The sequence below is a fragment of the Silene latifolia genome, chromosome 4 (assembly GCF_048544455.1).
Source record: "Silene latifolia isolate original U9 population chromosome 4, ASM4854445v1, whole genome shotgun sequence".
In the NCBI taxonomy this organism is placed as follows: domain Eukaryota; kingdom Viridiplantae; phylum Streptophyta; class Magnoliopsida; order Caryophyllales; family Caryophyllaceae; genus Silene; species Silene latifolia.
The window spans coordinates 3,921,427-3,947,627 of record NC_133529.1 but is presented as its reverse complement, the minus strand read 5'-3'; the positions used below and the strand labels follow the sequence as shown (position 1 = coordinate 3,947,627).

Here is a 26,201-nt window from a genome sequence, read left to right as displayed (position 1 = left end):
ATATTCGTGGTAAAATACTAATAATCCGTGGCAAATGTTTAGTAAATTGAGGAAAATATACATTGATGATATATTATGCCAATATAATTATTGATTAATAAAATTTTTTTTCTTACGAGTCTTTTTGTCATCAGGGTTCAGTGCGACCGCAAATTTGGGTTCGAATAACACCACAAACATGATAAAATAGCCAATTTTTTGAATTTCACAGGTAATAGAACTCGTTCAATGTTATAAGCTTTGAAATTCATGATTGAAGATATGTTTTTTGTTTAAATTGTAGTTGGATGGAATCACCCAAATCCCCAACATTCTTGTGCTTGCGACAACTAACAGGATTGATTTGATTGATCCCGCTATTCTCGGGTAATTATTTATTTCACCAAATAGATTTAATCTTACAATTTTATTAAAACTAAAAATGAATGAACTATTATCTATTGTATAACCTTGTTATGTTATTCATGTAATAAGGGCTGGAAGGATCGAGATATACGTCTATGTTAACTATCCAATAGAAGCGGAAAGGCTTAGTATCCTCAACTTGAAGCTCAATCCATTCAGGAGCAAGAATCTGATCGACAATGACGTCGATATTAATGAATTAGGTAACGGATTTAAAATAATTCCATTCTTTTTTTACTTGAAAAAGAACAAAAAAGACAAGGAAAATTGACGTGTTAATAATTTAATGTACCGTGATAGAATAGAGAATTATGAGAACGTTTTTATTAATTGAGAATTACATGCTTGACAAATTATACGAGTACAACCTAATATTTATACTAAATACAAGAATGAATTAGTCTACTCAGAGCACTAGTAAGCCCTTGATCAAGAATGAATTAGTCTACACTAATATACTGAATGTTTTTTTCAGCTGGGTTGACGAATGGACTCTCGGGAGCAGACATAGGAGCACTAGTGTCAAGGACTTTTAAGCTTACACTGAAAGAAACAAAGTTTGCTACTTTGAACAACTTCAATTCGACAGCGAATTCTTTGCCACGGATAAAAATGAGCCATTTCAGAGCAATATTAGGTGAGATGCTGAAGAAGGAGCCTTGGGAGGAAGTCGGTCAATCGTCAGGACAGCAGCCACAACATGTGGTATCAACTGAGATTCCGAAGGAGGAGCCTTTGGAAACAGGAGAGCAATCGTCAGAGCAACCACATGTGGGCTCAACATCTGAGATCCGGATGGAGGATGAGAAAGGAGGGCAACTGATAGTAACGTTTTGTGTCGGTCTAAGAGGGTGATTTTATCGCCCTCGTGTCTTTTAATATGGGTCTTTTAGTATGTTTTTCCTATAACTTGGCATAGGGGTTGATGTGGTTGAACTTGTGTAATTCACCTCGGTTGGACGATTGATCTTCATGAACGGAACCCGAGAGGCATAGAGCACCCTTCAAAGGTTAAGACAAGCAACAAGGAGCTCCCATGTAGCCTAGAAACCAGCTGGAAGAAGTAGGAGTGAAGCTTGGAAAGTAAAGAAGGAAGCAAAACTTGAGAAGTTTGAAGTTGACTCCCGAGCTGGGGCGCAGCCTGCGCCAAGATTGCGCAGCCTGCGCCGACTTCAGAGAGACTTGCGCAAATCTGTTTTTAAACACGGGCTTAAGTAAACATTCCGTGTTTTTGGGCTTGTTTTGAGGTTTTTAACCTAGAAGGGAATGCACCCATATATATAACCCTCATGTTTGAAGATCTAGGATCATCTAATTATTGAATAATCTCTAAAAACTTGTAGTAGGAAGAACACTTTATTTTGGGTGAAAGTTGTAATCTTTTAGCTTTGGATGTTAATCTTTCTTCAATTCTTGAGTTTTTCTAAGAAGATGGAAGGCTAATCTCCCTTTGCTTGATGTAATTTGATCAAAGTACCCAACTTTGGTATTGTAAGACTCTTAAACCTCTCTTAATTTATCTAATGCTCTTTTCTTGTGCTTTATTTCTTATGTTGAGTAGATGAATGTATGAATTGATCACTCTTACATCTTATTTACTTGACTAGTGCTAATCCTAAGGAAGTTGTTTAAATTTAGTTGGGATTGTTGAAGCAAGTTTGTTGTTTGTTGAATTGGTTTAAAGGATTCTTACAACAAATAGAAAAGTCCATGTCTTTTACTCAGTTGTATGGTTTAATCTCATGAGGAATTGATCCTAGCTTCATCTTTTGGCAATTTCTTAATGCTCATGCTTAGTCTCTTTTCATGATTTAATGATTTGTTGCTTAAGCTTGAAGGGTATATGTGGATGGTTTAATTTACATGTATCAACGTCTTGAGGTGATAGTATTGGGTAGATAATTGTAAGAGAGAAATAAAAGAGTCAAACTTTATCATTGTTGGGTTACTAAGAGAGAATTGCATCAAGTTTTCCCCTTTATATTGAATCTTGCATACTAGTTGTTTGTGGAATTGTCTCAATAGGAAGATCTCCAATTTTTACTCATATTTCCATGTTTGTTTCTCAAAACCAATCCTTTTTCATTTATGTTTCCTACTTGTTGACCTTTGTTAATACCCATTGTTTGTGATTAGTGCATTTTGGTTAAGTTTAAATTGTCATTAGGATCTTTATTAGTAATAGAAACCTACTTAGTAGTTACTAGTTTACAATTCAAGTATTTAGCTTAAAAGACCTTCTCTTGGGACCGAACCTTACTTGCACTATATTACTTTATCATTTAGAGTAGTCTAGAGTATAGTTTGGCTTATAAATTGTTAATTTGGTAGGTTAATTCTAGTATATTACGACACCTAGTTTCGTGCTTATCAGCAACCGTCACAGCAACCAAATGTGTCATTACCTGAAATGCCGAAGATTGACAAGCCTTCAGAGAAAGGTGAACAATCTTCACCGCAGCCGAAGAAGGACAAGTCTTCAAAAGAATCTGAGCAATCATCACCTCCACCGGAGGACAAGTCTTCATCACAGGAATCTGGGAAATAGTAAGTCCGTAACAGCCAAGGACTTGTGGCCGGTGTTTTAGAACTTGTTTATGAATGGGGTTTGACTTTTGTGTGCTTGTAGCACAATGGAACTTTATTCGGCTGCACTTCCATTTTAGTTTAAGACTAAATTTTAGAACTTGTATGAATTGGGTTTGATTTTTAATGATCGATCTTTCAATGAGGCATACCCATAAAGACTTACGTCCCCTTGGGCTATGATATCAAAATGGCAGTTATACTCTAGGTTGCATGGGCACGCTTCAATTCTAGCGTTCACGTGTCGGACACGCCTAAAAACGTGTCCGACACGTTGAACCGCGTTTTCGGTTTTCGTGTAACCTAGGTTATATTTGGCTTTAAATTTAGATATTTATTATAAAGGGCTTTAAATTCTCTTTATTTCAGCTTGTATATTGATTTTTTTTTTGTGTGTCCGTGTTCTTAAAAAATTGGAGCGTTGTATCCCGTGTTCGTGTCCGTGTCCGTTTTCGTGCAAGCTAGGTTATACTCGGCTTTAACAGATGATAGCTAGTCGTACAAATGAAGAACTCGAATCAGTTTGCAATAAATTTAATATATAGTATATATATATATATATATATATATATATATATATATATATATATATATATATATATATATAGCTAAAAAGACCAAAGGAAAAACCTCTAAAATCCCGTATTGCTGATTTGCTGAGCCTGATATTAATGGTGAAATTAAACAACAAAGAATACAACATTATTAAGCTTAGTTTGTTTTATTCCTCCGCAACAAATAGTTTGGGTACGGTAGTCCTAAAGGGCCCGGTAATTCAGTAAATACATTATAGAAATTCGTACTGAACATCTTTCTTACAACCACCACTCAAATTCTAATTCAAGTTAATGGCTTCGTCTGCTTTGGACCATAGCGTAATTACAGTAGAGAGTGGACAAATGATTTTTAATGATTGATCTCTCAACGAGGCATAGAAGTCGTCCATACAGACTTCCGTTTCCTTGGTTATCATATCGGAATCGCGATTATACATAGCTCTAAGTGATGTAGTTTTTCTTTTCATAGCTTTATACTCTGTCGTTGCCACAAGCATTTTCAAGCGACCGTGTGTATAACCACATGTCCATAATGCTGTACAAATGAACGTCCCCAATCAGTTTGCAATAAAAAAAAACATATAGACAGCTGATTGGACCAAATGTACGAGGAATAAAAATATTATGGGATATTCTAAAATGTACCCTTGAGTTTTTCGGTTTCTATGGTTGAGACCCAACTATTATAAATATTCTTATTACGCTCCCTCACTCAAATGCCCGTCGGGCTTGAAGAGTGGTTAGTTGTGCACCGACTTCCCCGTACCGTGTGCTGGGTTTCCACTTCGAGTTTTTGAGGAGTTTTGAGGTTGCCAGGATTTGAACCCGTGACCTTCGGTCAAACTGGCTCTGATACCATGATAGATGAACCAACTCAACCAAAACCTTAAGGTGATGGTGGAAGGCCAACTATTATAAATATTCATATTACCCTGAACTCTATAAATTAGTCTATACCTTGGTCTTATTTACCGTCTTTGATATGTTATTTTCTTAATTGATTTATTAAATTGTTTATTTACCGTTCCAATTACTCGATAACCTACTCATTTACTTATTAATTCACCAAATTACCTATTAAACCACCAAATAGTATACAAAGCTAACTAAAAATTTATCAAATCTCCATTATCATTTCATGAATCATAACTAAGGTTTTTAACAGTAATTTAAGCTTATGAAAAGTGATTTGTGATACTTTTCACATAGGATAGTGATAGAATATTAACGAGTCAGAATAAAGGTCAAAATACGATTGTTTGATAGTGATAAAGTTAATGGAGAGTTAAAAGAAGGTCATATAGAGAAATATGTAAGAAGTTTAGGGGTAAAATGTAGAATATAAAAAATGTGAGGGTAAAACGTAAAAAATCGAAATTTATGAGAATGGCCTTCTTTATGGACTTGAGAATAACAACTTCCTAAGTAAAAAATGAGATTACTTACCAATCAGCTGAATATCAACGTCATCCTTAACGAGGCATCCGTCTAGTGTAAGCTGTCGTATAAGCATTTTGAGGATATCGGTCCTGCCACTGTTGTTTGGGAGATCAAATTTGACATGAAGCTCAAATCGACCAGCTCTACAAGCACACAATTGATTAACATCGACAATATATTAGAAAATCAAAGACATTATCAGAAATATTTGAATGAGGTGATAAACAAAATAACGATGATGTTAGTACCGGAACATGTTAGGTTGCACTCGATCAATATGCCTTGTTATTCCGATGAGGAGTATGTTATCAAGTCTATCAATCTAAGAAGGTGACATTTATAATGACCACATTAATAAATTGGTGCGGCGAAAGAAAAAAATGATAACCAAAATGTAGACTAGGACAAGGCTGGTGTACTAACCAAGGTCGCAAGTGTTGAAGTTCTCTGTTTAATTATAAGATATGCGCTAGGTTCATCTGCCTGTGATGAGAAGAGGATGTAAAATTAGTCACTCACTTTGATACGTACTTTCTCTATTCATTTCATTTCCATATGATTTGTTCAAAATCTTGTTGAATTTTTGGATAATGAGTGTTTATTAGCAAATTAATTAGGCAATTAGTGTTCGTTTGAAACTATTTTGGTTCATAGTGTCCACATCATCACTTTTTATTTTGTTCCAATTTTATACAAACCGCTAAGAAACCTAGCAGCTTCATTAGGTTTTTTTTTTTTATATGAAAGGCAAAACCTCTAGGAATCCTAGCGGCTTACTATAATCACTACCATTTTGTAGTGTACCAACTATAATGTTGGACAAAGTTGAACAAAGCCTCCGAAGAACTCAGCGTTATTGCACTTTTTTTTTGAATTTTTAATCAACTAGCCTTATAAAATGTTATGAAAATAGCTTCCAAAGAACTCAGCATTATACACCCTGATCTTGAAATATCGATTGCTGGTTGAACCTTGTAAATTGCGTGAAAGTAGAATACTCGAAATTTGAGGGTCAAAAAAGTTTTATAAAGCATCTTGGTGAAAAAAATATGAATAAAAAGTCCCACTCAATTGAATTGTCTCCATTAATTTGAGAAATAGGGAAAAAAATCAATTTCAATTCTCTACATTTCTTTCTCTCCATTTCCTCTCTAATACACATACTCCCTCCTATTCTACATAACCGTCCCATTGTGAAAATGGCACAAGAATTAAGAAAGTGAGTTTAGACCACACAAAACGGACAATGGGACAATTATGTGAATAGACGGAAATGGAATTGAATTTGGACCACACAACACTCACCAAAAATAGACAATGGGACAGTTACCCGACTAGACGGAAATGGACAATGGGACGATTATCTGGAATAGGAGGGAGTATTATATTACTCCCTCTGTCCCGGTCATTTGTTGTCCTTTTCCATTTTTGGGTGTCTCAGTCATTTGTTGTCCTTTCTATTTTAAGAATGAATTTGATAAGTAATTTGATCATTCACATTCAATTAATTCCACATGTCATTTAGTAATTGGCCCCTTCCCCCTTTCCTTGGTCTTTGTGCCAAAACCAAAGGACAACAAATGACCGGGACGGAGGGAGTATATATTTCATTTTCATTCATTTATCTTTTTCTATTCAAGTGCATTTAAAACCATCCGATCTATCCAGAAGATCCCGGCCCTTAAAAACTAATGGACCTGCATTTCTTTTCAGGAAATGAAGAGAATCCTTACTCGAAAAATACGATCAAGAAATAAACGAATATTGTACTCGTATAATGTAAGGTAGAAGACATTTGTGTTGTTGGAAACACAATAATTTTACTGTAGTCAATAAATCATCATCAATTAGCCTTTTACTTATCTAATATGGTGAAATGGCATGACATAATAAGGACGATATACATACAGTAATAAGGTAAAAAAGATGTGAACAATTACCATATAATGCCAATCAAGGTTCTCAATAATAAAAATATGCAATGGATTATGCCCTAAACAAGTAAAAAAAAAAAAAAGATAAATTAGACGAACTACCAATGAAACATCAGTAGGGAAACAAATCAAGGTCAAATATACTTCTAAAAAGATCTACACAAATTCTTAAGAGAGACATTTGTGACAAAATACATGCAATAGACTACAAAATTGTCACAATTATATACCAATTCGTTTCATTGTAAATGACCACTATCCATTTAAAAATGTAGACGGATAGTGATCCTCTTACAAAATACAAGTAAAAGGACAAATGGGGGTATTCATTTCCCACCCACTTGCATTATCCACTCTCATTTTGTGAGTGAGACACTATTCATCTATAACTTTAAACGAATAATGTTTGTCTAAAGTGAGAATTTGTGATCATATAACCCGTATTATGTACAATATACTTTAATGCAACACCTTGATGAAAAAAGGAAATATTTGGTTAGAAGTAGGGAAACAAACTATTTAGGTCTTAGGAGTTGCTTCAACTAGTATTGGTGCCCGGCTTCGCCCGGGCTACCTCTACTCACCATTAATTTTTTTCATTAAATAAAATTACTTAAAGTTGCATAACCCATAAATTTATCATTAATATCTTTTTCTATGAGATATCCTAAAATTACGATGAAATAAATTTTGAGACAAATTCACTACTCCCGCTATTAATATTTTACTCTTATTAATGAAACAATAGTAATAACATTTCACTACTTACCCGTAATCATTGTTACTTTCACTACTTCCGCCGTAATTATTGTTACTGTCACTATTGCCGCATTAATATTGATAATTTCACTACTCCCGCCGTAATTACTGTTACTTTCACTATTGCCGCATTAATATTGATTATTTCACTACCCCCGTTGTTGTTTCTACCACTTTCACTAATCTCGCTGATAATATTGTTACTTTTACTATTCAGATGAGTGATTATTATCATATAACTATATCCAATGTTACTACAATTCTTTTCTTTACTGACGAAATTACTTTTACTACTTAGGCATGCAATTTTAAGAGTATTATATATTTATATAAATATATTACATATATATATATATATTAAATCAAATCGAAAGAATTATGCAATATTATATATTATGGAATCTAACTTGAATTATTTATAACCTACTTATATTATATTTTTGTATGTTAAATAATTAACATCTCTATACATCTAATAAACTATAAAGTTTAATAAAATTGCATAGATTTTAAATTTAATATATAATTTTATTATGATAATAAATAATACCATAAGTGTGCATGTTTATACTAATTAATTATTTTATTTTAAGAAAATTGATCGTCTTCTATAAATATTTAGGAAAATTACCAAGCATCTTCTTTATTTTAGTCTCTTTGAAATTTACCATCTTAATTAATTATTTAATTTTAAGGAAATTGACCATCTTAATTAATTATTTTATTTTAAGGAAATTTACCATGTTTTAGTCTCTTACAAATGTTTAGGAAAATTATCAAGTTTCTATCTAATTGAACTTTAACCTAAATTATATAATATTTGCATTGAGATCCCTTAATCGGGTCCATCACACGGTGCTAGTGATTTAAAACTATATAGTATAATTAATTTGTATAACTTTCTTTAATTACATGGAAGTCCCTTGGTTTCTGGAATTAATATATAGTATTGATATGTACCCAAGTTTGAAGCCATTGGTCATCTCTCTCTGTTCCGGCTAATTATTGACATTTAGTTTTGGTAAAAAGACTAAGGAAAGGGGATGAGGCCAATTATAAGATGATAAGTGGGTCAAATTAAGTGCAAATAGTCAAATTGCTCATCAAATACAACTCTAAAATAGAAAGGACAACAATTGACTAAGACACCCAAAAATAGAATAGGACAACAAATGATCGAAACAGAAGGAGTATTTTACTTTAACAAGAATTTAAAACTACTTATTTTAACAAAAAATTGGAAGAGTTGTTATTTTTTCCTGCCAAAGATAACAAAAAAATAACCATTTTTGAAAGAAAAGTCCGAGGCTCGAAGCCTTACCAGTTTTTTTCCCAAGAAGGCGCCAATAACGGTTCATCATGTCGTCTCTAATAGCTTCCCGAAATAAAGAGAGCACTTCTTTTGGTGACCCATAACTCTTGATAAACTAATAGCAGGTCACAACCATGCAAAGATATTGATCAGCAATTTATCATTTTAGTTTGTGCTTTGCCTAATTTATGTAATTGTTTATAGTTACTAAAAGTTGTAACAGGCTGAACACATTTTGCAAGATAAAAACGAGTATCATCTAAAAAGTCGAAAATCATTCTTAAAACTCAAAAGTAGAAGCATCAAATTGATGCTTCTATCTTTTATGTCTATTTTAAGATTAGGTAGTGTCTGGTTTACCCATTAGGGAGTGTTTGGTTCATCGATCTTGAGCCAAACTTTGATGAAACCGTTTTAAATAATGTTAATTAGGGAAAGTGATTATCAACCGCCTTAGTCCGGGTCTAGGCGAACCCTACCCAGACCCTACCCATTGCCATCCCTACTCACAAGGAAGAATAGTTGCTACTCCTAGCGAGGATGCAAAAGAACTAACCTTGGGCTTTGGTGCCCCCAATATGTTGTGGATGTTGTTTGCTAGAAAAGTTTTTCCCGTGCTCTCTGCTCCATATAGCAGAATCCCTTTCACTTTTCTATGGGCTGAACTGAAAATATATAAAACTATGTCATGAACTCATAAAGTATAGCCCAGTTAAGTTTTTTTTTTTTACACAATATATTCAGCAAAAAATCAATGATTTTGGCTGAATAAATAGTCCAAAAACATACTTTTAACAAAAAATAGTTTCTACAAACGTGTAAGATAAAAACGTTACGGTATCAAGAATTAGTAAGAGCTCTTACTTCACCATATCTTACCGTGACTACGTTTTTAAGAGCTCTTACTTCACCATATCTTATACCATGACTACGTATCTCAAATTCTAAGCAAGCGGAGCCACATAGTAGGAAAAGAGTAGCATTCACTACCTCAAATCCCATAAAAATAGTTAAAAATTATTATTTTCCAAATGCGGTCTTAGGCAAGACACTGGACACAAGAAAAAAAAAATTGCCACCCAAAATTTTGTATCTTGCCTACACCCTTGAATTTCTAAGAGGTTATTTATTTGTTTTCCCTTTTAATCTATGGGTCCGAATTGATTAAGTACATAATATTTGATTGTCCATTTTATAGGAGCTAAGGCTTCCCAAAAAACGTTAATTCTTACATAATGCTGAAAATCACTTACCTAACTTTCATAGATAAGTATAACATCCCAAGTGAATTCATTTTTCCCACCAAACAAGTTTTATATAATCACGTGAATTGTAATTTCATGTGTATCTAATTTTTACGAAAATTTCATCTTTTCATGTGGAATCAAACCACCCTTAAAATTTAGGACCAATGAGTAATGAGTTTTAATATCCTATTTGTGTTTCCAAGGAAATGGGCCTGAAAAGTGACAATGGTAGAGATAATTTAGGTCTAAGCATCGGTCCAAGATCAGATCGGATCGGATCAAAAATAAAAATTTTCTTGGACCGAAGACCGGACCTACAACTTTTAGTCTTAGACCGGACCAAACCCAAAATATTCGGTCTGATCTAGTCTTAGAGCGAAATGGACCTAAAAATATCTTTTTCACTATTTTGCATATGATAAATACATTTAATTAACTCTAAATCAATTCATTACATTGAATGATTAGACGATTATTTTTTATGAAAATAATTATGAATATTAATTTATAATGTCTTTTAAAGATAAAATGATAATTTCCTTTTATAACTTTTTAATAATTAGTCTATAACAATATACAATTCGGTCCATTCGGTCCGAACCTAAATTAACCGGTCTTGAACCGAACCGGACCGAAAACTGAAATCTAAAAAAATGTAGACCGAGGACAAAACCTAAAAGAATTTGGTCCAATTTCGGACCAGACCAATTGGTCAGATCCGATCCATTTTTCCGATTCGAACCTAAAGTTGCTCACCCCAAGGTAGAATCCCTTAATTGTTGTCGTTTCAGCCTTTTCTTTTTTATTTTTTTATCATCTTTGTTTTCTAAGGAGTATTATTTACATTTTTTTTTTTTGATGTTGATCAGGAGTATCCCCTAGCGACAGCTGGGGCAATCTCCTCCAGGGTACTGAAGGCAATTTAATGGGTTCACCCCTCCCAAGTTTGGTTTTTTCATTCGCAATAGTTCTCTGACCACTTGTTTAAGAGATGAGATCCCTTACCACTCACAAGTCACACCAGCCAACTTTGGTATTTACATAGTAAAGTACCTAGAATGTGAAAATACTTTTACCATAAACTTGAAGAGTAGAACTAGAGCTTGATTTTCTGGGCCATATATAAGTTCTGATCAATTGTCTATTTATATGACCTACAATAATTTTAACGCACTATATTACTCTCTAAGTCTAAACAGACTTGATCTCTTGAATAGTGAGTGAAACTCACACTTGCGAACGCAATAAAAGCACGAAAATGTGATACCTCAAATCATTTTAGGATTAAAGCTCTTATGCTGCTAATGTTGTTATATTCTACCCACATAATCAATAATAAAGCAAAAATAAAAAAAGCAGTGAAAATGGTCGAGTAGAGGTTTATATGAATTTGAGTTGATGTCGGTAAGGTCATATTGGGACAAACAAAGTGGTTGTTGATTATGGATTTAATTCGGAATCCGATTGGTTTCAATTTATCAAATTTTCAGGTTTACCTCTATTGATAAACTTCCAGGTTGGTTAACTCTGGTCGCTTCAGGTTTATCTTTTCTATTCTTTGTGAGAGATATTTTAATCAAAAGTAAATAAATGTTCGAAATAAATGAAGTATAATTGCCATAAAGATTATTTGTTACCTCAAAATGGAAGAATGAGGCAGAGGAAGTGATCCAGGTCCAAACACCCCTTCGAGAATAGTCTTCAATTGGAGTGCTAAACCACCAATTCCTAGGTAGCTTAATTCAAGTTCTAGATCACTAAGGTTAAAGTTGTATCGCCATGTATTAATGGGCGCTGTGCGAGTAATCCATGCAGTCTGGAAAATAAAGAATGGAATGAGAAGAACATTAATTTGTATTCTTCTACACACAACAAAATGAGGTTCAACTTAAAGCTTTCAATCTAAAACCTCGCAATCAAATGACCGAGACAAAGTTGATGTATTTTTCGGTTTTTAGGGATCAACTTTGTCTCAGTCAAATGACCAAGACCATAGTAAGTCCATAAACATAGTTAGTCTGATACACTTCATACACCTTATTCCTAAGAAACACAATAAAACAGGAGTCTTATGAAGGTAATGTATACCATAGGATCTTCGGGAAAAAATCTAATGATTGTATCCTTTTCAATAAGGCCTCTAGCTAACTCTCCTTTAGCACCCTTATGTCCAATGATGTCAGTAATTTTCATATCGAACTTCTTTGAAAGTCTCCGATCATTGCGGCTTGGATCCAGCAACAAACTTTGGCCTTTCGTCATCACCTAATAGTAGTACACATTGACAACAGAATAATGCAAATGCAACTTAATTAAATTCCCTTTAACATATAAAAGATTTGCGAATCAATTTCCCTCCCCTCTTAAAAACGAGTTGCGATCCTCTGTCTCTCCGTAAAAAAAGTGAAATGAAAAAGTAGAGTCTGAGGTGGTCGGATGGATAATGTATAAACTCTGAGACGAGTCAAAATAATAAAGAAATAATAAAAATTAAGAAAAAAAGCGATGTAACAAAATCTTAAAGACTTGAAAGAGTCTTATCGATAATCTTACCTTAAAATTACCAAGGATCTCAATTTCTCAAAGGTCAACAGGGGATCACCTTCACCAAGGCAAATGCTACTTAGTAAGATTATTACATACAACTGGTAACTGGTTGTATGTATAATTTATTTAATGTAGTTTAGCTTTGTTTAAAATTACCGAATTCTACTAACAAAATTATCGAGCTATGATACAAAATTATTGAGCTTAAGATAATAATTATTAAGTTCAATAACTTTGTGTAAGAGTTCAACAACTTTGACGCGGTTGTACAATGCTACTATTAGGGCTGAGCAAAAAATCCGATTATCCGAACTGATCCGATATCCGATCCGAATCTGATCCGAATTTTTGGATATCCGATCCGAAAGTTAAGTTTGGTTTGGATATCTGATCCGAAATCTTTGGTTTTGGTTTGGATATGGATATTAGAATTAAAACATTTGGATATCCAATCTGATCCGAAACTATAGTTTTCTAGTATAATTTCGAGAAAATAAAATTTTATTTGATACAACAACTTAATTAATGTTTAAAATATTAGAGAAATATCTAGGTGGTACTTCAATTTTATAGCGAGAATATTGGAATAAGAATACGAAAGAAAATCATCATGTAAAACTATGAATATAATCGTATTTCAAACATAATTTTAAAGTAAATTCAAAAATATGGATATCCGTTGGATATCCGCATCCGATCCAATTATTTTGGATACCCGAACATTGGATATCCGAGACATTTGGTTTGGATATTGGATATCTAACTTCAGGATTTCTAATATGGATATCCGATCCGAACTAACACTTTGGATCAAATACCCGATCCGTACTCTGCCCTAGCTACTATACAACTGGTTGTAGGCAGGGGCGATTCTAGGATATGATCATAGGGGATGCAAAAGTTTAACAATGATTTCGGTGATGGAAACGAAAATTTAAACACAAAAAATTGATGAAACTAAATTTATAGAAGGAATTTATAAATTTTAGAAGGAATTTAAATACCAAAAAACAACAAAAATAATAGAAGGAATTTATGAAAATGAATGACTAAAATTAGGTATTAAATAGCATTAAAGACAGAATTTATAACTAAATGAGATAAAAATTGATGAAACTACCAAAAAACAACAAAAATTATAGAAAGAATTTATGAAAATGAATGACTAAACTAGGTATTAAATAGCATTAAAGACACAATTTATAACTAAATGGGATAAAAGTGCAAAAATGATAGTTATAGGAATTGAACTCATGATCTAACCAATACAAACTAAGTTTCCGCACCACCAAACATTTTATGATACTTATTGAAACTAATCTGTAAATATTTCAGAACAAAGGGGATGTAGGTGAACCCCCTGCACCCCCTCTAAAACCGCCAGTGGTTGTAGGATAGTATTTGTGAGATTATTAAGTACGAGTTCATTAATCTCATCATTTGTTTATCTTTTTTATTAAGGGGTATTTTTTTAATCAAAAGTATAAGTTGATAGGGACGAAGAAAGTAAGTACTAATGGAGATCCAAGTTATTTGAGAACTTACATGGCCAAGGAATTTTTTATGAGCAATCCGTTCCAACTCCAATATGTTTTCCTTAAAAAAAAACAGCCAGCCACAAGAAGCATAAGAAAGAACAAAAAGGTAAACAAATAACGATTGTAGTACTCCCTCTATCCTTATTATTTGTTTACCTTTAAATAGAATACTCTTAAAAAAAACGAATATAAAATAAAAGGTAAACAAATAAACAAAACAAATGGAGTGAGTGATTTTCAAATTATACGGGGAAGGTTATTTTGATTCATTTTAATGCTAAAAATAAATACCTCCGTTTTAAGGAGACTAGTGAGTTAAAAAAATACCGGATACTCGGTGCGCGCGGAATTATTAAGATAAGACGGGGGACAGGAGACGGAAACCCAGATCTGAGAGCAGTTTATATCATTCAAACAACCATTCCATCTCTTAAAATGAAGAATGTCAGTGGATTCGACACCGCCAAGGGAAAGTCTTTGATTAGCGTCAAGAACAACAACGTCACTTGGTACAAGGCTGCATGGTTCAAGTCGTAGGACTAATCGATCATTCACTACGGCCCAATAATCATTATTCGGCCCTAAGTAATGATCCAGGAATTCCTCGAGCTCAGATGACACAAATGCTTGATTACACAAGGATGTTACCTTGTGACATTCAATTATTTCTTTGTCGTTATCACTCACCTGTGTATAAACAGAACCAAGACTTGTAATTAGGAAAACAATATTATTCCGTATTATTAAGGACCCGAATTATTAAAAAAGTAATTTCTCTTGTTGAAGAGATCTCACCACAAAACATTATAAAACCACATTAATAAAGTATGGGTTTTTCAATATGTGTCCTACGGGCACACATTAATAAAGTACTGGTATAGGATCACAACCATTATAGTTAGGGGGCGTTTGGTTGGAGGTCTATAAGAAAGAGAAAGGGAAACAAAGTTATTGATTTCCTTTGTTTGTGTTTGTTTGACACAAACAAAGAGAATGTAATTCCCTTCCTTACCTCTCAATCCATCTAATTCCTTACCCCCACCCCCCCAAGGTATGAGATTTCATTACCATTGTTACCCTTCAACCACCTTATTTACTTACCACCACACTTACGACTCCCGCCACACCCGTCACCAACAAGACCCCATCGCCACCACCACCACCACATCCACCCCACATAAACCACCACCGCCACAGCCACCATAACGCCACCACCACCATCACAACCACCACAGCCACCCCACTACCACCACCATGACGCCACCGCCACCACCACCACCACAACCACAACCACAACTACCCTACCTAAACCACCACCAAAAACCACCGCCACAGCCACCCCACATAAACCACCACCGCAACACCACCTTCATAACCACCATGATGCCACCACAGCCACCCCACTGCCACCACCACCCCACGTAAATCACCACCCGTACACCAAAACAAACCACAACCCACCACACTTTATTTTCTTGATGTAACCAAACAACTAGTTAAGTTTTAGGTAATCACTTACCTTTCCCCTTCTTACCCTTTCTAATTTCCTTTTCCTTTCCCTTTCTCTAACCAAACGCCCCCTTAGTGAATCAATAATCTTTGGGTGCAACTGTATACAAGTATTATTGAATTAAAAATACCCTATGTATATAATATTTATAAAAGGCCCGAATTATTAACTTTACCTATAATAGGTCTTGTAAAACAAATTTACAATAAAACATTGTAAAACCATTAAGAAAGTATCTTATACCCTTATCATCCGATCTTGATCATTGTAGTTACCGAGTATACCAGATTAAGGTAGACGTAATTAAGTAAAGCAACTATGGTTGGTTTCACAATAATCTTTATGTGCAACCGTGTATTATTGAATTAAAATATACCCAATATATCGAATTTCTACTTTTATATATGTTTAATTAATATACGCGAGATATTATAATCAAATGTACGAAATTCATTTGAAACATAAAGTAATTGCTATGTGAGATGATCGGTTACCTGCAATTTGAAGCCATCACTCAACAACCATACGTTATTTTTCAACCCTGATTTTTTCTTCATCCTCCTTTGTTGTTTATGCTTATGATTCTTTCTTTCTATTCTTGTTGTTTCGTAATTCATGTTTCTGTATGTAAGATAATAATACGAAGTAATGAGTAATTATGATTATTATTTATTTTTTTTGTAAATCGGGGTGTTCAACTTGATAAAGAGATCATCATGATTATGATATACATAGAACTATATGCACACAAATCCCGGATTTTACTAAGGTTTGGTTTAGGGTAAATGATTAATTGTACGGATTTTCTATTACGACTAAACTAGACGCATGTACGTTTTGACGGATACATTTCACTTTAACTCCATCAGTACCATTTCAAACCTAACTAGTTTTATTACCCGGTCAAATTTACAGAATTCTAAATAATAAAATAATCTATCAAGAAATAAAGTCTAAATTTGTTTACTCATTCTCAAAAATTATATATTTTCAATATTTTCTAAGTTATACTTAGCATTAAATGATAATATTTTCGATATGGTCTAACTTATACATTGAAAAAAATTTAAAACTAAATTTATTTTAATAATTACTTTTTTTAATCATGTGTATGATTTAAAAAGACACGTCTTAATAAAATTTACAGTATTATGTATTATTCCATTTTTTATACATAGAACTTACATATTTTCGTAATATATATATAAATTTGTAATTATTAATTATTTAGTAATATTTAACATACATTTAACATAAATTTATTTTCATCTATTAGGTCTAACGTGTCGGGTTTTGACCCTGAAATCACGCGTCATTAAGAGTCGTGAATCGTTCGAATTGCATGTCTCAATTTACGAACATGCACCGTAAAATGGATCAAACACGACCGTAAAATGGATCAAACATTTAAATTGTAATGCGTGATTGCTGCTTTTGGACGGGTTACAAAAATCGTCAAAACCACTGATTTTGTTGTCTTAAGAATCTTTATTGGTATAATTAACCGCTGAACACATTGACTAACATATGATAAAGTTGGGTTCGAAAGAATTGACAAAAATGATCAAGCTATTTTCTAAAGTAAGAAGTTTAAAGTGATTATAGAAAATATTAATTTTGCTTTAAATTTGTAAGTCAATTTTTAAATGATTTTATATGTACCCGTGCAACTTTGCACGGGTTTTAAACTAGTATTTTACTGTTTGTCAATGCTAAGGTTATGATTATCAGTCAGACTCACCAAAGTCTTAAGACTCTGCCACATCAGCTTTTCACTAACTTTTATCATTTTTATATTGTTCAGACTTAACTCAGACTTACCTCAAACTCTATATATTATCAGTCAGACTCATCTAAAACTTTACTTTTTACCTTATTTATTTTTTTCACCTTATAAAGAAAAAAATGAAAAATAAAAAAGGTACACATGTCAATTATTAATTGGAAGAAATGCCTAGTAAATTGTGTCAAGACTCTACAAGAGTCTTGGATTTCCAAGACTCACCTTAAGACTTTGTCAAGACTTTATCAAGACTTTGGTAGATTATTGGTGCTCACATTACTTTGTCAAGACTTTATCAAGACTTTAACAACGTGCTCTTCTCATAACTTAGCACACCTCCCTTAACAACGTGCTCACATTACTTTGTTACCCATCCCTTAACAACGTACCGCTATTATGTAATAGTACACCTCCCTCACAACGTACATATTACCGTCACTCCAGAGTACAAACTCGTCAACAACGTACATCTGACTGTAGCACAACTTATCACAATTTCCACATTCACAATCAACGATAACAATTAAATCACCTCATCACATTTATTAATATCAACCAACACAATGCAATATAATTCTCCCTTCCAACAATTACGATAATATCAACCAACACAATGCATTATAATTCTCCCTTCCAACAATAATAATAATATCAACGTATGAACAATTCACATATGATCCATTCCACTTTAATACAAATCATTCATTATACCAAACATTAACGAACAAGAGTTAAGTAGGATTTATCCCTACCTGACAAGCAATTCCAAATAACAATCCAAGGAAAGCAAAATAATCAAATTTGATCCTTTACAAATCCATAACCTACATAACATAATTATGTATAATTACTGCATAAACAACCAACTAATCATGCACTTATCCTATGCCCATCACGTGATGATCCTTTTGACAACTTTGAAGTTAAATATCTAATTCTACCGTTATAGCACATTTCAGTCTCACTATAAAATTCATAATTAATTTAATAAAAATCCAAACAACGCAAGAACAATGGGTTTGGAACCGTAAGACTCATATCTACAATTCTGATCACCACATACTCATTGTGACCATACCGCGATCTGAAAGCTGTCTTAGGAACATCTTCATCTCGGATTCTCAATTGATGGTACCCTGACCTTAGGTCGATTTTGGAAAACACCCCAGCTCCACTTAACTGATCGAATAAGTCATTAATTCTCGGCAACGGATACCTGTTCTTTACTGTGACATGGCTCAACTCCCTGTAGTCGATGCATAACCTCTTACTACCATTTTTCTTCTTCACAAATAACACTGGTGTTCTCCACGGGAATACACTAGGTGTAACACCCCCATTTATTCAGGAGCCTTTAGCTAGGCCTCTGTAATACCCCGAAAAAAATTAGTTTTAAGATATATATTATAATGGGACCATTAGAGACTTATTAGACTAAACTCGTATATTTTTGTATATACGGAGACGGCTCTATTTTAGTATTTTTGTCTAAGAGTATATGAGTCGGACCCGTTACGATTTTTACTACCCTATAAGATAAGTATCAAAAAAAAAAAAAAAGCAAAATTCTACACAAACCCACGTAGGTTACATGGTGACTCATGACTCCTCATGTCTATTAAGGGTGGGAATTATTATCACCTCACCCAGTGATAGATTAAAAAAAAGAAGGGAACATTAGAAAAGTAGGAAACAAACGAAGCCATCAAGCGTAGCCAAGCAAACGATCAAATAGGGAACTCTCTAGCATACGAGGAGGGGAAATAAGTATGGGTTAATAATAAGAGAGGCAATAAGACCTATTATATCCTAAATGAGGTATGATTTCGGGACCCTTTGTCGATATAAGTAATTATTTACCTTTATTTACCTTGAAATAAGAGATTAGAAATAATCCGTTATATTAGTTTTATTGTTAATTTTATCTTGTGATTTGTTATACTGCTCACATGTTATATTAGTTACCGTCTTATGAATATATGACTGTGATAAGGCTGTTGTTGTCATATTGCATAATTGGCCAATTGTAGCATTCGGGATACGATTATTGGTTTGAGATGACATTACAGGGAATAAAAACTGTGTACACAGTAGGAGCGTTGGCTCCATACAAGGGAGCAACGTTGGTATTATAGACGTTGGCTCCAGGGCGTTGGCCCATAGTAAAAAGGGAGCATTAGCTCCAGGGCGTTGGCCTATTTTAAAAAGGGAGCATTAGCTCCAGGGCGTTGGCCCATTTTAAAAGGGAGCGTTGGCTCCATATAAGGGAGCAACGTTGGTACTATAGACGTTGGCTTCAGGGCGTTGGCCCATGAGAAAACAAGGTAATGTCTATATCTCTTCAGTAATGGTATACCGGTAGTAGTGTCATATGAATATATATCATGTTGGTATGATAGTCATATAATGTTTTTGGGATAGCGGGTTGGTCCCTGGCATGGAATGTTGTATTTTGGTAAGTTATTGTATTGGGTGATTAAAGGTAATAAGGAGAATTCCTATTGAATAAAGGATATGACATAAGGCTGGGGGAGGGAACTGGAGTCATACTCAGCCTGTGGTTGGCTGATTCCGTTACTTTCACTCTTTTTCAGGTACAAGTGTCGGGGAAGGTCAAGTGTGAGGATTTGACAATATAAAGGATAATAAATATAAGTTGTAAATAGTTTTAAGCTTTAATAGTTTATTTATTTTAATTTTTTAGCCTTGTATTCTCTAAAAAGGGAATACGGCGGTGACGCCCTTGTAATTCTGATGCTGTCTATTGTTAAATAAAAGAGCTATTTTGAGCTGCCTGCTTGTTATACGGGGCGTTACAGCCTCCTAAGTAAGAGCGTTACCATCTCGTTTTCCCGAGTTAGTGAATAACAAAGTACAACAAACCAAATTACTTTAAATAAAACTTTAGCGATTACATGTTTATACGAATTAAACAACCAAAACTTAATATAACCTTTAATACAACTCGCAGCGGAAATAAATAAAGTGATTAAATAATCTATGTGGTCTTGACTTCTAGGTAAACTTGGCCAAGTCCTCACGCATTCCCATAAGCTCCCAAGTCAGCTAATCTTTAGTACCTGTCAGATCTGATCCCCATTATGGTTCATCATAGGTGCTGACGAATACACATTCAACCACAAGGTTGAGTAGGAATAAACACTAACAACAAGAACACCCAATAGACAATCCAATTCCATACACATATCACTACTCCCTTGACAATGTGCTCCTTTCCATAACTTAGCGCACCTCCCTTAACAACATGCTCATATTTCTTTGGTACCCCGCCCTTAACAACGTACCGCCGTTATGTAATAGTACCCCTCCCTCACAACGTACGTATTACCATTCACCTCAGAGTACAAACCCCATCAACAACGTACTTTGACTGTAGCACAACTTATCACAATTTTCATATTCACAATCAACGATAGCAATTTAAACTCATCTCATCATAAATAATAATAATAACCAACACAATGTAATATAATTCTCCCATCCAACAAATACAACAATATCAACATATGAATAGTTCACTTATCAATATATGAACGATTTCACTTCAATATAAATCATCCACCTTACCGAATATTAACAATCACGAGTTGAGTAGGATTTATCCCTACCTGGCAAGCAATTCCAAATAAGCAGCTCAAGCGATCCAAATAATTAAAGCTACCGAACCCAATTATAATTTCTTCACAAATCATCACCTAACATGAATATTATAATTCTCCATCAATTATTAATTATTACATTCTATTATTATTATTTATTATTATTATTAGAGGATTATGATATTAAAAAAACCCGATTATAACAAACCCGAATAACTCAAAGAAAACCCGTCACAAACACCCAACAATTCCCCCATATACACATTTTTAAACCGTGTCCACCACCACTCACAACCTGCCTTCACCTAACACCACAGACCATCATCGTCACCACCCAACCCATCTACCTCCTCCCTGCACCACGATGCACCCAACCATCCACCAACCAGTAGCCTTACCGCTACTAGCAACCCATAAACACCCGCCCTAAACAACCCTCTCAAAACCTGACACAAACAACACAACACACACTCACCTACTTACACCACCCCACGACCACCATGCCACCACCGTGTTCTCCCTTGACCCACGGTGGTCCCACCACTAGCCACGATCCCTCATGACAACCCACGACCACCCATACACGATACAAGACTCGTATAAACAACACAACACGCAACAACCACCACACTCGACACCCACGGTACCACCCACTACGACTCACCACCCCCACACCACCAATAGGGCCAACCACAGCCGACATAACCAACCACCCACGTCCCAGGTCAAGTCGAGAACCATATAAGGTACAAACTCCGTCTTAAAGGCTCACGACACCACCACCCCTCATTAGACGTCAATTCTGCCTCTCACGGTGGTCAACGACGGTCAACAATGATCCTACTGTAATCTCGACAGTCAAGGGCAACTACTAATGTCATCGGCACTGTTCACGGTGGTCCATACGGTGTATAAACGATAACTTAATAGCTTAAGACGATATAAAACATAATTTACGACGATCTTTAGGTTTTATCGCAATTGCTCCTTCCGTCTCTTAAATCTCCTTCTTCTATTCTTATGAATTATTCTTCAGATTATCTTAGTATTTATAGTCTAGGTTTAGAGAATATATGATGTCAATTAGGGAACTATTGCTTTATTCTAATTATTATAGGAATTACCATTAATTATTGTACTTATTATTATTATTATTATTATTATTATTATTATTATTATTATTATTATTATTATTATTATTATTATTATTATTAAATCTCGATACGAAGCCGACCAACACATATACTTGGCCAACAAAACCGGCCCTCTTAAGTATAAGACATGGCCCAATGCCTTATTATTAGCTAAGTCCAATTCCCGACTTGCTTACTTTATTATTTAATTAACGTCTTATTTGTAACTATTATTAGAAATGCAATTAATTAATTATTTAAATTACATAAATTATTCTTCACCAATCATTATTAAATTACGCAATATTACACTATGTCGAATGATCCCTTCTTCATAAATCATTATTAAATCCAGCTGTTTCTCTCCTTTTTAATTTGATTCAAGTTCTTATTACTTTATTTATGCAATTACTTAATCAAAGTTTTAATCTATATAAGTTTTACCATGTTTAGTGTAATTGTTATTGTTATATTTGGCTAGTTAGTTTAACTTAGTTCATTTTAAAGTTTTAACCTTTGTTGTTTTTATTATGTTTAATGTTGTTATTAGAGTAATTAATATATTTGATATTAATTCAAGTATGATTAGTGAGTAGTTTTCTCACCAGGGTTCCATTAGATCCCGACATGTTTATTCACAGTAACAACAACAATACACACAATTAAGAATTAAAAATCATGAAAAAACAAAACACAAAAAATCAAGTTTGTCTTTCTTTTAATCGTCAAAATCTCAACATTTTTAGAATTGGAGAATATTATTATGGGAAACTTGATGGTGAGTATGGGAAGACATTGAAAATCAAAATCAATCTTTCTTACTCTTAATGATGAAATCTCACTTACTATTGAGCAAATTAAGTTTTTGAGCTTAATTGAAGGTCAAAAAGTAAATCTAAAACCGCAAGTTTCTAACTTTCTATTGACCTATTTTTATTTTTATTCTTTTGTGTATTTTTGTTGGTATGTCCTTGTTTCTTACTTCTGTATAAGTTTCTATTAGTACTGCTAATAATTTTTTTTTTCTTTTTATTTTACATAAGGTTAAATGAGGAATTTACCATTCTTTCAGTCATGAATTTCAAAGCTTATAACCATGAACAAGTTCTATTACCTGTGAAATTCATAGAATTGGCTATTTTATCATGTTTGTGGTGTTATTCGAACCCAAATTTGCGGACGCACTGAACCCTGATGACAAAAAGACTAGTAAGAAAAAAGTTTTTATTAATCAATAATTATATTGGCATAATATATCATCAACGTATATTTTCCACAATTTACTAAACATTTGCCACGGATTATTAGTATTTTACCACGAATATTGTTATGTTTATTAATGTTTTGTCACGATTATTGTTATAATTATTATCATCTTCATTTTTTTAGCTACTTAATTAAATCAACCTAAAAGTACTTTTTCAAAATTAAAATTTCTATATATTTATTTGTAAACTATAATCCAAAGTAGATTGAATGGTTAGAATTATTTTGAATGATTATAGCGAGAATTATAAATACTGGAAAAATAAATGATCTGATGAGTTTGTGTGTAAAATCTATTCTAACAATAAAATCCAACATTTAAGTTAAAAAGGGATTCATTCATTATAACAATGAGATCAATGATGAAAGGAAAGCAAAAACATAAACATACGCGACATAAAAAGAACAAAAACAACCAAGCATGTTGAATAATGTTAGGTTATGTGATAATGAATAGTTTAAGTTATAAATAAGCTCAAATGACCAAGAAATTATAAGATCTCATTCATCACTTTGTAACGAAGCATTCGTCTCGTTGGAACTCGAATAATTCCTAGATTATTACTTCGAAATAAAGACGACTAATTACTGGGTCATTTTGTATGATAGCATAGTTCTAGGACTTCAAACATGTAACTTTGTCCCAAGAGGTGAGGTTGTTCTGGCCACGAATCAAAGATATTTTATTGGTGGTGTTCAATCAGGTGATTTTGTGCGTTTTTAAATGATATAGACGAGATAAATTAAAATGACTAAGGATTAGCACAAATCTACTCATAATTATTGTTGTGAGACGTTTTTGGACCGGTTTATAATTTTAAGACATGCATAACAAAAACCGTCTCAAGATATAGGTCATGGCTTAATTTGCGACATTAATGTTCAACCTAGCTCTTTCTTTGTAGTTGAGGGTATAGGAGGACATCGGGCAAACTACTATGGTAATATCTCTAATGGTGGAAGACAACTCACCATAAAATTGAAGATTTATAGTAAAATAGCTGTAGATGTAATTGTTCTTACAAAAGAAAAAATTACATTTTTATGGCTAAATGAAGGTTCAAGAGTTGTTGTTGCACCGTAAGTTTTTTTTTTTTCTTCTCTTTTTTTTTTTGAGAAGACTTTTTCTTCTCTTTTAACTGAACTCAAATATTTTTACTCTAATCACCCTTTTTTCCTACAAGAATTCTGGAGGGTTATCTAGAAAATTTGCGGGCTAGTCGAGTTATTTTCAAATGCTACAACCCAAAATTCGAAGAAACCGGCTCCGCTTACGACATCGACACAGATGTAAAACTTAGAAGTGGTCTACAAGAAAAGGTTGGAAGAAAGTCATGTAATTAGGTAAAAAAAATTATCTTTATAAGTTTTTCAAAAAAAATTAAACATCTGCGTATGTATGGTTCTGTTTATTAAATCATATAATTGGAATAAATAAAATTGAAAATCGCATTAACGTTGGATTCCTTATTTTGGTTTAAAAAAGATGATATTTTTGTGTAAGATTAACAAAATATTTTACATCTAACGTTTCTTTTATACATTAAACACCTTTATTTTATCTATAAAATATTATTAAAAGACTAACCTAAAAATATCACGTAGACAATGCCACATGGGGATGAAAAAAAGTTACGTACACAATAACAATGTGATTTGGCAAATTAATATGACATGGATTATCTATTTATTATTATATTGCATTAATTTAATTCACTTATTTCCTTTAAAAATCATCCATATTCCATTAGCTTTACCCATCTACAATAGGTGGGTAGCATTACAACTCAAAGACATCACCATATTCCATTAGCTTTAAACTTAGTTAACTCAAAACTACAATAAAAAATTACGCATTAACTATAAGTTAATAATTTCAAGATATTTCATATGGAGTAGTATTATATGTGTTTGAAATAAAAAAACTGAATACATAATTAGAAATTAAGAACGAAGAAGAATAAATGAAGTTAAAAAAAAATATTGTCACTAATTCACTACTTTTTTTTTAAAGGCACTAATTCACTATAGTTGTTACTATCTATATATTTATCTATATATAAGTATAATACAGAAACTGCTGGGCACGTGGCTGTTCCACAATCACTCTCACATTTTTTTCCGCCTAACTAATTGACAATAATTAAATCATTATAATATACCGGCCCAAAATAACTATGATACTATACTTGCCCCCAAAAAAATCACTCTAATATCTTTTGATATAAAAAAAATACAAATTCCTTTGACAAGTAAGAGTATATATGATAACAATTAATATTCTTTCAGATAAACCCTTATTATTATTATATTATTATATTATTATTATTATTATCCTTATTATTATTATTATTATTATTATTAAAAAGGCGCAAGTTTTATTATTATTATTATTGTTACGTGTTAAGAGAGAACATTGGTAAAAAAAATATTGTCTAAAACACAAGGTAAGATAAAACATTTTTCCACTTTATATACATTGGTTTGTTCATACATTATAGTACAATTACATTACGATAAAAAATAAGTCACATATTAATTTTTTTTTCTAACCATTAACTAAT

General features: G+C 33.1%; 1 protein-coding gene across 1 annotated transcript; it reads right to left on the bottom strand.

Annotated features, from left to right (window-relative positions):
- Positions 1-3,634: 3,634 nt before the first annotated feature.
- On the bottom strand, positions 3,635-16,568 carry LOC141652614 (vesicular-fusion protein SEC18-like). The gene is made up of 12 exons (XM_074460158.1): positions 16,330-16,568; positions 14,653-15,012; positions 14,333-14,383; positions 12,329-12,505; positions 11,878-12,056; positions 9,550-9,658; positions 9,003-9,108; positions 6,929-6,981; positions 5,412-5,471; positions 5,237-5,310; positions 4,995-5,131; positions 3,635-4,083 (listed from the first exon to the last, which is right to left on the bottom strand). Exons 1-12 carry the CDS (start codon positions 16,450-16,452, stop codon positions 3,827-3,829), a joined length of 1,686 nt encoding a protein of 561 aa, XP_074316259.1. The 5' UTR covers positions 16,453-16,568; the 3' UTR covers positions 3,635-3,826.
- Between the last annotated feature and the right edge of the window lie 9,633 nt (positions 16,569-26,201).

Excerpts from the sequence above, each read along its gene's own strand:
- LOC141652614 (XM_074460158.1), bottom strand. The coding sequence starts at position 16,452 with ATGAATTACGAAACAACAAGAATAGAAAGAAAGAATCATAAGCATAAA. Across the intron at positions 9,109-9,549 it reads TGGGGGCACCAAAGCCCAAG|TTTATCAAGAGTTATGGGTC; the intron begins GTTAGTTCTTTT and ends ACCTGCTATTAG. Across the intron at positions 6,982-9,002 it reads CCTTCTTGGGAAAAAAACTG|GGCATAATCCATTGCATATT; the intron begins GTAAGGCTTCGA and ends TTACTTGTTTAG.